Source organism: Carettochelys insculpta, chromosome 2 (assembly GCF_033958435.1).
Source record: "Carettochelys insculpta isolate YL-2023 chromosome 2, ASM3395843v1, whole genome shotgun sequence".
NCBI classification, from domain to species: Eukaryota; Metazoa; Chordata; order Testudines; family Carettochelyidae; genus Carettochelys; species Carettochelys insculpta.
This window is the reverse complement of record NC_134138.1, coordinates 71,422,975-71,439,325: the sequence shown is the minus strand read 5'-3', so window position 1 is coordinate 71,439,325 and position 16,351 is coordinate 71,422,975. Positions and strand designations below refer to the sequence as shown.

The following is a 16,351-nucleotide window of genomic DNA, read 5'->3' as shown; positions in this document are numbered from 1 at the left end:
CAAGCTGGGACTTAAAAACATAGAGGGAAGGAGAATCCACCACCTCTCTAGGCAACGCATTCCAATGCTTCACCACCCTCCTGGGGAAGTAGTTTTCCTAATATCTAACCTACACCTCTCTGTCTTTAACTTCAGACCATTACTCCTTGTTCTGCCATCTGACACCACTGAGAACAGTTTCTCACCCTCCTCTTTAGTGCTCCCCTTCAGGAAGCTGAAGGCTGCTATTAAATCTCCCGTAAGTTTTCTCTTCTGTCAACAAAACAAGCCCAAATCCCTCAGCCTCTCCTCATAGGTCTTGTGTTCCAGTCCCTTAATCATTTTTGGTGCCCTCCACTGAACCTGCTCCAGCCCATCCACATCCTTTTTATACTGGGGGGGCCCAAAACTGGAAACAATATTCCAGATGTGGTCTCACCAGTGTTGAATAGAGGGAATAACTACTTCTCTAGATCTGCTCGAAATGCTCCTCCTAATGCACTCTAGTATGCCGTTAGCCTTCTTGGCTACAAGGGCATGCTGTTTACTCATATCCAGCCTTTCATCCACCATAACCCCTAGGTCCTTTTCCGTTGTACTCCTGCTGATCCAGTCTGTCCCCAGCCTAGAACAATGCTTGGGATTCTTCCGCCCCAGGTGCAGGACTCTACACTTCTCTTTGTTGAACTGCATCAGATTTCTTTTGGCCCAGTCCTCCAATTTATCCAGGTCACTCTGGATTCTCTCTCTACCCTCCAACATATCTACCTCTGCCCCTACTTTTGTGTCATCTGCAAACTTGCTGAGGGTGCAATCCATTCCTTTGTCCAGGTCATTAATAAAGACATTGAACAACAATGGCCGCAGAACTGAGCCTTGTAGCACTCCACTTGAAACTGATCACCATACAGACCATTACACCAGTACCTGTTGGGCCCAACTGTCAAGCCAGCTTTCTATCCATTTTATAGTCCAAGGATCCAATCCCTATTTCCTTAACTTATGGACAACAATGTTGTGGGAGACTGTATCAAAAGCTTTGCTCAAGTCAAGGTTTATCACATCCACTGACTTCCCCATGTCCACAGAGCTTGTTAACTTGTCATAGAAGCTAATCAGATTGGTCAGGCAGGACTTGCCCATGGTGAATCCATGTTGGCTACTTTTGATCAATTTCCCCCTACCAAGTGCCCCAAAATGGATTCCTTCAGGATTCCCTCCATTATTTTCCCAGGGATTGAGGTAAGGCTGACTGGTCCATAGTTTCCTGGATTGTCCTTTCCTTTTTTAAAGATGGGCACTACGTTTGCCTTTTTCCAGTCATCCGATATCTCCCCCGATCTCCAAGAGTCTTCAGAGATAATGGCCAAAGGTTCAGCAATGACATCTGCCAGTTCCCTTAGTACCCTTAGGTGCATTAAATCCAGACCCATGGTTTTGTGTACATCTAGTTTTTCTAGATAGCTCAGAACTGGTTCGTTCCCCACAGATGGCTGCCCTCCACCTTTCCATACTGCATTGTCTAGGACCATTGTGTGGGAGTTGACTTTGTCCATGAAGACTGAGGCAAAAAAAGCATTGAGTACCTCAGCTTTTCCAACATCATCTGTCACTAGGTTACATCTCACATCCAGTAATGGCCCCACACCTTCTCTGATAACCCATTTATTGTTAACGTGCCTGTAGAAACCCTTCTTGTTACTCTTGACATCCCTTGCCAGCTGCAGTTCCAATTGTGCTTTGATGTTTCTGATTATTCCCCAGCATTCTCCAGCCATATGTTTATATTCCTCCTTAGTCAACTGTCCACATTTCCTTTTCTTGTATGCATCCTTTTCGAGTTTAAGCTAAGGATTTCCCTGTTAAGCCAAGCTGGTTGACTACCAAGTTTGCATGTCTTGCTATGCGACTGGATGGTTTGTTCCTGTGCCTTCAGTAAGAGTTCTTTAAAATACTGTCAGTTCTCTTGAACTTTTTTCCTCTTCATCTTCGTTTTCCAGGGGATCCTGCTCATCAGTTCTCTAGGAGTTAAAGTCTGCCCTTTTGAAATCAAGGGTCTCATGGTCGCTGCAGTCCAGGTTTCCACCCACTTCTATTTCTCCCACTAGTTCGTCCCTGTTTGTGAGCAGCAGGTCAAGTTGCGCACAGCCCCTGGTCAGTTCCTTCAGAACTTGTACCAAGAAGTTATCTACAACATTCTCCAAAAACTTCCTGGATTGGTCTCCCAACAAATGTCTGAATGATTAAAGTCTCCCATGAGAACCAGAGCCTGTGATTTGGAAGCGTCATTTAGCTGTCTGAAGAAAGCCTCATCTCACTGGTCTGGCAGTCAATTGCAGACACCAACTACAACATCACCTCTGTTACTTCCGCCTCTAAGCTTAACCCAAAGACGCTCAACTGGATTTTCTCCCTTCTTATAGTGGAGCTCTGAGCAATCAGACTGCTCTCTCACATAGAGCGCAACTCCTCCTCCTTTTCTCCCCTGTCTGTCCTTCCTAAACAGTTTACACCCTCCCATGACTGTGCTCCAGCTATGCAGATTGTCCCACAAAGTCTCCCTTATTCCAACCATCTCCATACTACTTTGACTATGCCAGGGCCTCTAATTCTTTGTTCCCCAGGCTTCTGGCATTAGTGTACAAGCATTTTAGAGACGTGGCTGATTGATTGGCCCACTTTCTCCTCTTCACCCAGGAAGCCTGCTTGATTGATTGTTTCCTCCTGCTTCCCCACTTACCTCAGGGCTTGTGTCACATTCCCCTGATAAACCTAGTTTAAAGCCCTCCTCGCTAGGTTTGCAAGCCTACCTGCAAAGATGCTCTTTCCTCTCTTTGTTATGGGGATCCCATCTCTTCCCAGCAGTCCCTGTTCATGAAAGAGAATCCCATGGTCAAAGAAACCAAATCCTTCTCTGCAACACCACCTACACAACCACGCATTTACCTCTGTGATTTGCTGATTCCTGTGCTGACCCCTTCCTTCCACAGGGATGATAAACGAGAACACCACTTATGCTCCGTATTCCTTGCTCTTCCTTCCTAGGGTTATGTAATCCGCTGTGATCTCTTCAAAGGTGCTCTTAGCTGTATCATTGATTCCTACATGGAGAAGTAGGAAGGGGTAATAGTCTACAGGTTTAATGATTTTTGGCAGGAACTCCATAATATCCTGGATTCTAGCTCCAGGCAAGCAGCAAACTTGCTGAGATTCTAGGTCTGGGCGGCAGATGGATGACTCTGTCCATCTGAGGAGGGAGTCCCCGAACACCACCACCCATCTTTTTCTCTGAGGTGTGGACCCCCATCCCCAGGACTGCGCATCCCATGCCTTAGAAACCGTGGGGACTCCTTCAGATCCGATCCCTTTGAGGTATCAGCCCCAGTTATCTCCACTGTATCACCTGTGAAGAGAAGCTGAAAGCAGTTACTTAATTCCACTGGAATTGAAGAGACCTGAACTGGTTTTCTCCTCCTAGAGGTCACATGCTTCCAGTGCTGCTCCTTGTTTTGAGCAACCTGCTGTTCCTGCAGTATTATATGTTGCCAGAAAGTCTTCACCCTCTCTGATGGGCCTGAGGGTTGATATTTGCACCTCAAGTCCTTTAGCCTTCTCTTCTAAAATGGCTACCAGCTTGCACTTCCTTCCTGTCATCCGGGAGGAAGACAAACATGGCACATGCTATGCAGGTCACAACAGCAGACCTCTCACCAGTCACGTCACTGTCCATTTTTAACCTTTTTAGAGATCCCTTATTTGTTTCTAGTGCCATCTTGAAGGGCACAAGAGAAACACTGTATAAGAAAGGGAAAACAGGTATGGGGCTCCTCCCTAAGATGAACTCCCAGGCAAACTCCCTGTTAGCTGCCCCTGTTCACTGCTCACAGGGTTTGCTGTGGCTGCCTTCTTATAGAGCTGCAAGCTGGTTAGGCCCAGCTCAAAGCCTTTACTTCCAATCTAATCAGCCCTTGAAGGCCCACCTGGAAGGAAGCAGGCTCTTCCGATTCACACCTTGCAAACTTGCCAAACTGCCAAACGCGTTCCAACTGCCCCTCTCTGCAAAACGGATGCTCAGGCACACAGGCAGCTATTCAAACTTCCCCTCTCTGCAAAATCAAACAAATGCTCAGACACACACAGACAGAAATTCAACCCACTAGCTCACAACACAGCCCCCCAAATGCCACACTCACCTGAGCTCCGCTAGAATGCTTTCCCACACAAACTTCCTGTTCGCTGCTCACAGGGTTCTTTTCAGTCAGCTCTGGTCAGTCTTATGTTGGATAAGTTAGTCTCATGTGTAATCTACCACATCACTTTTTACCCCTTTTTCCATGTCATTTATGAAAATATTGAGCACTAAAGATCTTATTTACCACTTTTTAGTTTGAAAAGTGAGCATTTGTTCCTGCCCTTTGTTTTCTATCTTTTAATCAGTTACAGATTCATGACAGTATCTTCCGTCTTGTCCTATGATTGCTTACTTTGCTTAAGAGCTTTTGGCTTGGAACTTTATTGAAAAGATTTCAGAAAAGTCCAGGTACACCATCTCAAGTGAATCATTATTGTCCATATGTCAGTTGACACCCTCTGAATTCTAATAGATTGGTGAGTCACAATTTCCCTTTACAAGAGCCAAGTTGACTTTTTTCTGATTTGTGTTCATCTATATGTCTAATAATTCTGTTTTGTACCAGCCTGTAATTTCCAGAATTGCCTCTGGAGATTTTTTTTTTAAAAACTGAGTTACAGTAGTTATTTGCTGGTCACCTGATAACAGGGGCCGATGTAAACATTGGTTACATGCAGCAGACGAGTAGTTCTGTGCATTTGTATTGTGGAGAACACTTGGGTGAATTCCATCTTTTCCTGTTGATTCATTACAGTTTGATTTATTTTCATTCCAAAAATGTCCTGTATTGGTATCTCTATTTGGGATAGTTACTTCATGATTGTCACTGAAAAAGAATAGTTCAGGTACTGTTACTATTTTGTGTCTTTTGATGGTTGCTTTTCAGATTGTTGTTTTGGCCTGCTTAATTACACTTTTATGCTTGACTTGAAAGAGTTTGTTCCCTTCTATTTTCCACAGTAGTGTTTGACTTCCAAATTTTAAATGAAGCCTTTTTGCTTTTTAACTGCCTCTCTTACTCTTTTTGTGGTGGTTTTTTTTTTTTTTTTTTTTTTTTTTTTTTGCTAATTTTAATTATCTTTATTTGGGGTTTACTTTTAGTTTGAGTCTCTGTTATGGTGTTTTTAAATTGTTTCCATGCATCTTGGAAGCATTTCACCGTTGTGACTGTTCATGATTGTGATATTTGACAGGTTCACTGCTGTCCATAGGATTTTCAATAGCAAGACAGGAAGTAACCAGAATTTTGTTTTGTTTCATTCTCCTGCTTGATTAGTAAGTCTGAGTAATAGCCAAGTGACCAGAGCTGACTGCAGGTTTAGGAAGACAAAAATACACTGTTGTATATTGGATGCAGTTTGTAAGAATGTCTAAACCAAGTATCAACAATTCCCACCACAGGTGCCAAGAGTGGCAGGCGAGCCAATTTTCATCAGCACGGGACCTCAGAGCTCAACCCCCCCCTCCCCCCCCCCCCCCCCCAACCAGGCAGCCAGGAGCTTGCTTAAAGCCATGCTGCCTGTGGATTAACAAAAGACCGGCTAGTGCTACCAGCTATCACCTACATGGTAAAGCTCAGCATCTTTATTTATTAATAAAGCTGTTGTAAGTAGGACTATTAGTGACTTCAGAATGTGTCACTGACACTCACTGTACATAAATGACAAATTTCAGCACTCCGCCTTAGAAAGGTTGCTGATCTATGGTCTAAACCATAAAGTGTAGTAATTTAATTAATTTGAAATGAAATCCCAGATTCATCAGAATTGATGATTTTGAGCTTCCTGTCTTCTCCAGGAAGAACAGCACAGTTACTATTAATGAATTTTTTCACATTGTGGCTTAAACTTCTAAATAATGTTACTTTGTTAATTCTTAATTAATTTTGAATTTGAATACATTGCTAACAAGGACAAGACTTGGGTGAAAGCTTGGTGGGCAATGGAGTCAGACTCGGCTCTTAGGCTAGCATTAACATCACAAAGGGTTATATTTCAACAAGGATACTATACCAAAAGCCATCCTGTGGCTCTAATTAGACCAGATACTTTTCTGTTTCCTGATGTGTGTGGTTATTTTATCAATGTGGTGAAATGTCCTGTGTCAGAGGTTTTCAGTAGTGGGGAAACAGGAAGTGATTCCTCCATGCAGAATACTTGGAGAATTTCAGATGACTAAATAAATCTAGTAATAAAAATATTTATCCCTAACCAACAGGAAAGTTGAACAAATAGTTCACTTAAAAGCTTTAATTAAATGTTCACTAGGGAATCTTGTCTCGTAGCTGACTCCTATCCCTTACGGAGAGACATCATTCCTCTTATGTTTTAAATTTGCTAAATTTTACACAAACATATTCACGTCGTCTTGATATTTTTAACTATAATTAGTTGAATTATGTAACTAAAGCAAAATGGTATGTTACAAATGCAATACAACGTAAACAAAAGGAAGCTAAAAGGTCCATCTTCTACACTGACAGGCAGCTGCAGTGTCTGCTGATGAAATTATTTCTTCAGTCCTTTTTTTTTTTTCTCTGTGCCTTCTACTTTATGGTGTCATTCTTATAGCCTTGTTCTACCATAACGTCACACAGTCGTGTGTGTGTGTGTGTGTGCTTGTGATTTTGCTGTCACATTCATGTAAAATATGCAGTTAATTTCTGTGTTCCCCTTCACTACCAAGGGCTTTGTCTACACTGCTAAGTTTTTAAAGCACTGCCATGGCAGTGTGGTCATGGCACCAGCGGTGGGAGCTTTCCCAGTACTGTAGATAAATCGCCTCCACAAAGGGAGTAGCTAATAGTTTTGGGAGCCTGTTTATACTGATGCTTTACAGCACTGTAACTTGCCTCACTGGTTTGGGGAGAGGGTATTTTTTCACACTTTGAACAAGAAAGTTACAGCATAGTAAAGCAGCAGTATAGACAAGCCAAAGACTATGTATCAGACATGCAAAAAAAATGACTGTAGGATTGATGTTCTTGTTGCGCTCTGCTTTTTCTTTGTTTGGTAGATTGATCATCAGATTATTCTAGCCACATTTTAAAGGTAGCATGCATGTGGGTTTGAAGGGAGGGATATGAAACTGACAAAGGTAGTAGAAGTTAGGGATCTTAATGGTTAACTGGTAGTCCTCACCCTTCCGAGCCACTGCAGATGGGGAGTGCTCCAGCCCGACTGGTGGGTGCAGCTGGGGATACCAGGGGCTGCTCTGCCCAGGGTAGAGCACCCCTGCCAGAGGTGGGCTGTTGGACCAGAGCTGCTCTGGCCCAGCTGGAACACCTGGGGGCAGCTGCAGATAGGGGCTGCTCTAGTTGGGCGGGGGCAGCTCTTCAGCTGATCTCTTTACCCCATTTGATCAGTTAACCATTTAAAAGTTAGGTTTAATTAGTTAACTAATTAAATGGGATTGTACATCCCTAGTAAAAGTACAAGTGAAGTTATTTGTGGGGTACTGAGAGGGAAAAATACCATACTAAAGAAAAGAGTAGCAAAAGAGCTGTTTTAGAGTCACGTTGGCTTTTGTGAAATCTGAAATGAGTGTAGTATTAAAGTGCTTTCTCTCTCTTTTTCTTTTTCTTTCAAAAGTGTAGCATTTGAACTGTTAATTTTAGAATTGTGGTTCACTTTCCAGACACTTAATTCTGAATTTTTTTTAAAATTTGTTAGACAAGCATATGATATTGATTGTAATATAATACAACAAGGTTAAACAAATATCAGGGTCTGTATATCAATGATAAATTGTCTGAGCGTATATTACACAGGTTTAAATGAGTTATAAATTAGCTTTCAATTGCTGCTGTTTAAGTAAAGCTTGAAGAAAATATTTTCTCTTTCAGGTGTTGGGAAATCATGTTTATTGTTACAGTTTACAGACAAGAGGTTTCAACCAGTCCATGACCTTACTATTGGTAAGTTCTTATTAAATACGCTATTCAAAAACGTATTTAAAATAATACTGTATTTTTAAGAGTGATAGATGCCTAGGAGACTCAACATGTTGGTTGTGGGTTGTATATTCTTTCACTTAATTGCCATTTGTGGAACAAATTGTGCATCTTTGCAGTCTGCTGGCTATATCCTAACTGGTGTGAAACAAGATGCTCATCCTGTTCCTAGTGAGTAAATATTCATGTCCCAAAAGTTCTCCACAGTCATAATTTGCAACCTCCTTAGCTGCCTCTGCAAGAAGGCCGTAGACTGAGTGGACATAGAAGCTGGTCACTCTTAAAGCACGTTAACAGAATCTTGTGGAACAGTTGTATTTGCCTAGTGGCTAAGATTTTAGTATCCAGGGCTTTCTGCCAGTTGTCATGATTTTAAAATTAATATTAAAAGCAAAGCAGACTTCAAAAATAAAAATCCTTGGCTGCATCTACACAACCTCTCCTTTTGGAAAGGGATATGTAAATGCAGTAGTTCAAATATGTTAATGAGGTGCTGATATGAATATTCAGCAATCATTTGCATAATGGCAGCCATCCAGCACATCAGACTGCTGCTTTCAAATTGCAAACTAACTGTGTATATGGGGTTCCTTTGAAAGGAAACCCTGATTTTTGAAAGCACTCTTCTTCCCAACAAACTTGGAAAGAAGGGTGCTTTTGAAAACGGGACTTCCTTTGAAGGAACCCCATCTACTTGGCTACTTTGGAATTCAAAAGCAGCACTTCTGATGTGGTGTGTGATGGTGTTATGCAAATGAGGCACAGAATATTCATATCAGCGCCTCATCAACATTTTTGAACTGCTATATTTACATACACCTTCCCAAAGGTAGGGGTTGTGTAGATGCTGCCCTTGTGTATACTAGATGGGAAGTTGAATAGAGTTTTCTGACGTGGAAGGGTTGAATTGTGGATGTGATTATTGCCTGGAAAGGCTAGCTTTGAGGCCTGGCTGTGCAGCTGGAAGGCATGATGGGCAGATCGTGTATGTGTGTGAAGAGTGTCTGATTATGGGAAAACTTAACTGGTATGAGTGCACTGGGAGGGAGTGTATTATGTGTGACCTGACATTTTTTCATTTGAAAAAAATTTCCACTGTGAAGCAGGTGGTTACTTCTGATGCATGATATGGGGAGTCATTTTTCTTTTGTGGACAAGATTGGTCTTCAGATGAGTTTTACTTAAGTTATGTTTGAAGAGACACCAGTCAGTCTTTTAGCTGCAGCTGAGGTTATTTGAAGGTCAATGTTAAGACAGACTTCCACTCATGCTCATCCTTGCCCAGGATGGATGACATGAGTATGTATCCACTTTTGCTTCTCACTAACATAGTTCCTCAAGGATTAATGAAGTTCCTTTCCTGTGGGAATACTAAAAATGGACAAGTGCAAAACAATCATTCCTTTTTTAGCAGAACAGTGCAAAATGATCTGTCTCTTGACAGACCTCCCAGAACTTAGTGTATAGGTATCCCTGAAGTAGTTCTTATTGTCAACCTTAGCCTCAACTTTGTTCTCCTTAGTTTCAACCCAGGTCTTGTCTGTGGAGGCGGCCTTCTTGTCATCTTTCTTTCAAGACCAGGGTTGTCAAATATGTCAAATCTAGAATAAGGTTCATGCATTTGCTGGTCCTATCATGTATTTCTGCAGCTAGCTAGATTCTGCTGCATCTGGGTGAGTGAGGGTGAAGAGCTGCATCTCTTTACGATGACTACAGTGCCTGCTCTGACTGTTTTGGTAGCATTGGAAGACAGAAGGCAGAAGCTGGCATGCAGGATGCGTGCAGGATGGGTTGAGATCTGGAGTTATTGAAAGGCCTAGACCTATAAAAGGACAAAATGCGGGGCGGGGCAGAGAACTTAAAGATTGTTGGGAAAGAGAAGACTGAGAAAAGTTTGCCCAGTTATCTCATTCACTCACTATAGCCATCTCAGGCATTGCCACTGAAGTGCACTCTCTCCCAGTTACTAGTTTGGGCCAAGTGGAAAAGGTATGTACTGTTAAAATGAAGGACCTGGGGTCAAAGCCTTCTGAACTCACATGCAAGAAAAAACAGTATTTGAATGTAAAACTGAAGATTTTGTAATCATAAGTCATTACTCACTTCATCAATGGGGATGAAATAAAGCTACCTGGATATTCTGGTATTTGGTAACTCTTGAATTTGCTTTTGCACAGTTCATAGTCTATTGTTTTGCAAAACTTCATTTATTATGTACAAAAACATTACATCAGCTTTTGGAGGAAGTTATCAACATGGAATCACACAAAACCCAGCAGCTGTGTAAGGTTTCTCTTTGTAGGAGCATGTATGTTCCCTGTTCTCACTAAACCATTTAGGCTTAATGGGGACCTTGAAGACAAAAAAATCTTTTAGCCTTCCAAAGCAGCAATAACAAAAGGCACAGACTCAGTTTTGTGTTGATTTGGGGGTTAGGAATGAATTTGGTATGTGCCTTTAGTTTTTGCTGATTTGAATGGCCTAAAAGGTTTTTCCAAAAACTCTTGATTGTATGTGTGATTTTTTTTTTTTTTTTTTTTTTTTTTTGCTGGGGTGCAGCATGGACTGTGCCCTTATTTCCATCAACTTGAATATCACTCTCACTGTGATGCTGTTATTAAGCCAGAAGCCTCTGGCAGGTACTACACTTACAGACGCATCCTCTGGCGGGGACACAGCCAACTGAGTTATCTGAATGCTTTATAGAGAGGCTCTAGACAGTTCTGCCCTCAGTTCCCTAGCCTTGCATCCGAAAACTTTACTCTGTTACCCTGGTCAGAACCCCAAAGCCTGACCAGTGTAAATTAATTATCAGGTCTGCCCTTCCCTTGATGTGCAGAAGGCTCACACTAAGTCTTTGTAAACAGAGCTGTGATTTCCCAAGATCTTAAACTAAAACACGGTGTTTTAGGTAAAATATAAAACAGATTTATTACCTATAGATAGATTTCAAGTGATTATGTGGTACGTAGCAAGTCTAGAGGTCAAAGTTAGTCAGACTTGATTTATTTTATTTTTTTGAGTTCCACAAACTAAACAGCATTTGAATCAACCTGTCTCTCACTCTGACAGATGAAACAAACAGGTCACAGATCCTCAGGACTCAGGCTGGGATTCTTTTTCCAGCCTTCAGCCAACCTCCCCTTCAAAATCTTTGCACTCCAAACATTTCTTCTAGATCTGGAGTTGAGGGTAGGGGTAAGGGAACAGAGGCCAAGTGATGCTGTCACTTCTCTTTTGTAGTTTCTTCCAGCTTGCTGGAAAGATCTGTGCTTGTGATGTTAGTCTGCCCTTGTTGGTCAAGCAATCTCCATTGTCTACCTGCTGTCACTGAAAAGTTTCCTGGGATAGTTTGGGAGAGCGGATTCCCATTCGTGATCTATCAGTGTGTGTGTGACTATTCCACTGTTGTACCTGAAAGTCTGATTGTGGATGTTCCCAACCCCACAGCATATTTCAGTAACTCATACAAAGCAAAACTCAATGACACAACTTTACATATAAAGGTAGCAAATACAATCCAACAGAATATTAATATTCAGTAGATCAAGAATTTTAAAATGGTATCCATCAAGGCATATTTTGTATAAAACATATATGACGTTGGTGAACATAGAGGTTCCATGGTCCTGATTTCAGGTATTGTGTGTCTCAGTGGGTTCCTCCTGTGTTATTCAAATACAGTCATACCCCGAGATATGCCTATTTGGGTTACGAGAATTCGAATTTACGAGGAGTTTCATTTAATACCCTAGTTCGTCTTACGAGGCATTTCCTCGAATTTACGAAGATATACGGCTGTGGCTGATCTGTGTCTCTGCCTCAGCGCTGCAGCAGCGGTGCGCCCCAGCCCGGGCAGTGGCTGCGGGCTCCCAGGCGCTCCTGCGAGATGTGGATGCTGGGCACGCAGCCCTTCCCGGCCCCAGCCCTGCCGCTCACCCCCCGGTGGCTAGGGGGTGCTGCTGCCTGCCGTGCGCAGCTGTGCCTCAGGTGCCGCTCACCGCCTGTGGCTTTCCGTCGCATTTAGCGCCTCAGCTGCCGCCAGCGGGGCCTCTCTGCCACGTAGCCCCGCACAAGCGAGGCATCGCCCCTTGCTAGCCGGGGGCCCCCGTGCCTGCTGGAGGCCCCATGCGGCCAGCCCCTGGCACCACCCCCTCCCTGCTTAACCTAAGCTGTGCTCAGGCCGGGCTGCCTCCCCGTGCCCTGCCCTGTCCACCCCCTTGTACCAGCCCCATTTCTGTAGCCACGGGCAGCTACCCGATTTTGCGCTCCCCCCCCTCCCAGGAGCTCTTCGATTTCTGTTCCCCTCGCAGCCCTGTCTCTGCACCTGGGACATCCCCTCCGACCTCGGGCTCTGCTCCCCAGGCTGTACCACTGGGAGGACTTTTCTGAGCTCTGTGCCTCTCCTGAACTCCTGTTTCCTACTGCAGCCCAGCCACCGCATCCTGGTGATGATGCAAAACAAGGCAGCATTGGCTTCCTGGCAGATTTCCCTCCCCATTTTTTGTATTGTAATTAATGAAGGGAAAATGCCTTGTTAGGTTGTGTTATGATAACTAATGTTGACTATTAACGTAATTGTGTTCATTTTAATGGGATATGGTGTTTGTATTAGCATAAATGGGTGTAAATTTTGGGGCTCATCAGGAACACACACAATTTTTTCCCATTGAAATTAACGGTAATTACGTTTTCAACTTACGAGAATTTGCCCTAAAAGGGGTTTTTCAGGAGCGAATTATCCTCATAAGGCGGGGGAAGACTGTGTTACTGTTTAGGTATATTACCATAGCACCTAAAAATTGTAATATTATGCATTTTAAATCTAGATTTCTCTGGAAGTCTGATTAACGTGATGTGAACTATTCATCCTTTAATTGAAGGGGTATAAGTGGTGTAGTTTCTTTTTTGTTTTTGTTTTTTTTTCACCTGTAACGTTACAGTTTTTCAAAAAGTTGATCAACCTTTGAAGAGACGTATTTGTCAAAGAGGCTTGGAAAGCATTGATGAAATGTTATTTTCCTTTGGCTTGACTGTTTTGTGCTGTCAAAATTTCAGTAGTTCTCCAGTCATGAAAATGTGCAGATTACACACATAAGGCCTGAATCTCTAATATAAATGGTTAAATTTTGAAACTTAAAAGATTCTTTATGCTGCATAAACCTTAAAAAGCACAAGAATAATTTCCCCTCTCTGTCCGCTCCCTTTTTGTAGCTCACTTTTAAGAGAAAAGTAGGTGTCATGTCATTGAGACTAAAGTTGATCCTTTCCTGTCGGGTAACAAGTCTTTAAAAGTTACCAGTCTTCCTCTGAGAGTTGGTTCACAGGTACTTCAGCTGGTAGCTTCTACCTTTCTGCTGCTGTTTATTTGCCCATGCCTGGTTTGAGTGATGGGGGCATTCCAGTTGCTGTTTCTTCACTGAAATGTCCCTAGTAAAGTTTCTGACCAGTCTGAACATTTTTCCCTCCGATTGCCCACCTTTATTCTGAAATCTCACTAAGTGGCAAACATTGACTCCCACTAAGGAGCCTTAGGCACATCCTAGAAAATAAGATTGTTCATGAGTTGACTATATTTGAGCATCCCTTTTACGGCCATAACATTCAGTCTGTCTTTATGTGTGAGTTGTATGATTTCCAAAATTACTGTTTTAGAACTTGCATGAAACTGTTGGTTTGATGATTGTTCGTTAATTTTAATCCCTTAAGAAGCTAAGTACAGGTTGTACCTCTCTTGTCCAGCACCCTCAGGGGATTTGCTGGATGAAGGCAGGTCAGGCCCCCAGGCTACCTGGAGGGGAGACTCCCTTGGGCTGTAGGGCTCCCCCACCCTGGCCAGGTTCCCCATTGTTGTGGGGCTGCTAGTGGGGCTCTGTGCCACAGCCGGGCTTCCTCCTGGCTCCCACCACAGGGCTCCTGCAGGGACTCCCGGTTGGGGCTGGGCTCTCCACATTGGAGCTCACCCAATCCCAGTTGGGGTACCGCTAGTGGGGCACCCTTACCTGGCTTCCTGCCCTGGGGCTCCCCAGAGCCAGCTGCTAGTGAAAATCTATGCCACGAGCAGGGCTTTTCTGTGCCTCGCATAGCTGGAGCACTCTGGTTCAGGTGCTTTCTGGTCCAGCAATTTCCACTGTTCCGCCAGATGAGGGATGTTGTGGGATGAGAGTGTGCTGGATGAGAGAGTTGCAACAAGTATTTGGTGTCAGATTGCCATACATCCTCCCTTCCACCCACCAAAATTTTCTATAATTCAGTATAAAACAGATCATGTGGATGTCCCAAACAGCTTGTGAGTGTACTTGACAGGCACAGAAAGTATTAAAAGGCAGAGAGGGAGAGTCTTGAAGAATGGTTCTAGATTAATTTTAGTTAATGGGCTGGGTCTGAAAGCAATTTCTCACTAAGGATAAAGTCTCACTGGCTGTGCCTACACTAGCCCAAAACTTTGAAATTGCCATGCAAACAGCCATTTCGAAGTTTACTAATGAAGCTCTGAAATACATATTTAGCACCTCATTAGAATGCCAGCAGCCGCAGCACTTCGAAATTGACGCGGCTCGTCCAGACGGGGCTCCTTTTCGGAAGGACCCCACCAACTTCGAAATCCCCTTATTCCTATCTGCTGTTAGAAATAAGGGGATTTCGAAGTTGGTGGGGTCCTTCCGAAAAGGAGCCCCGTCTGGACGAGCCGCGTCAATTTCGAAGTGCTGCGGCTGCTGGCATTCTAATGAGGTGCTGAATATGTATTTCAGCACTTCATTAGTAAGCTTCGAAATGGCCATTTTGAAGTTTTGGGTTAGTGTAGACGTAGCCGCTGTTTCTTGGGGTCAGAAGCTTTATTCCTTTAAGATTTTCCATGATCATACACTTTCACAAGACACTCCAGAGCAGTGATAAATGGGCTAAGGTTTGCAAGCGACAAGTGGCTTTTTAATGCATCTCATGTGGCTCTTTTCAGTACATATTAAAACACCGATTTAATTATTAACCAATCAGCATGATTTTACTTCATTGTTAATCAATTATAGTTAATAAAATAATACTAGGTCAGTCATTTTGCTGTGAGAATAATATATTATTTTAAAAAATTTCCCTGTCATGCAGTTTAAATACAAATACATGGTGCTATAGTAAATGAAACAATGAATTCACATTACTTGACTCTCTTTTGGGTAAAGATGTTTGCTAATTTTGCTTCTGAACTACTGAGAACTGAATATCACTGCTACAGAAATACACTTAGCCTGGAATTTTCGAAGGTACCTATGGGTATTAAAGTCCTAATTTTCAGTAGGATTTGAGAGTCTGACTCCTTTGAAAATTTCAGCTTTGCATGTCTGCAGATACTAGCTAAAATTTTCCAAAAATAAAATTAAGCTGCTAAACTTTTAGTTTCCAGTGGTAGTGAAAGTCTTCAGCATGTTTAAAATAAGGTTTCTTCTATTTAGGTGCCTAACCCTGAGTTGAGCATAATGTGACAGCCAGGTTACAAAACTTTTCCCACAGTATTTATCAGAACAGTTGAAGCATCATTCTTAGGAAGTAGTCCTATGCTTTTGTACTGAAGATCTGCCCTAGGTAGCCAAATCTCCAACAAGATGCAATGTCCACTCAACAAGTCTGTTTCACAGGTAAATAGTGATTCTGCCCATTGGAGAACCAATCTTTTGCATCCATCTTTGTTATGATAGCTTTATACTGTTGATATAGTTTACAATGTTTATGAAACTGTCCTATTAGTGAAACAAGTATCCTTGACTATGGCTCTTTCATCAATGAGCATTTACTGGCTTAATCCAGCCTTGCCTATAGAGTCCTTTTCTTTTTCAAAATAATTTCATTTTACCATATCATCCAGGCTGGTTTTGCTTTTATTCTGGGTGCTTATCACTAACAGTTGGGAAGGCTAATGGGGGCCCTGAGATACTTTAATTGGTGCTCAAAAATTCTACAATTTCATTTTGATTCATCAAGCTGTTCAATTATAAAAGCAAAAATGCCTCTAGTTAGAAGTGGTCCCTGTCCATCAAAGAAAAATGCTATGAACAGGTAAGCAACTACGATATTCTTTACAGATATTGATTTATATAGCAGTAACGATATTTACTTCATGGTTTTGTTGGTCAGAATTTTTAACCTTCAGTCTTTTTGTTCCTACTGTTTGAATTTCTGTGGTTTAGACTTGCTTATGTAAAATATATCTGTACCTATATTTTGAAAAAATAATGAAAATCAACATTATAACATTCTAATAATCTTGGGTAGAGAACAAAAATGAATAGGTTTAT

At 42.4% G+C, this 16,351-nt stretch overlaps 1 protein-coding gene across 1 annotated transcript in view; it reads left to right on the top strand.

Annotated features, from left to right (window-relative positions):
* Positions 1–16,351, top strand: part of RAB2A (RAB2A, member RAS oncogene family) — an 87,051-nt gene that overhangs the window by 11,455 nt on the left and 59,245 nt on the right. Inside the window, exon 2 of the mRNA XM_074987156.1 lies at positions 7,956–8,027. Coding sequence (XP_074843257.1) covers positions 7,956–8,027 — 72 coding nt within the window. The remainder of the gene's footprint in view (positions 1–7,955; positions 8,028–16,351) is intronic.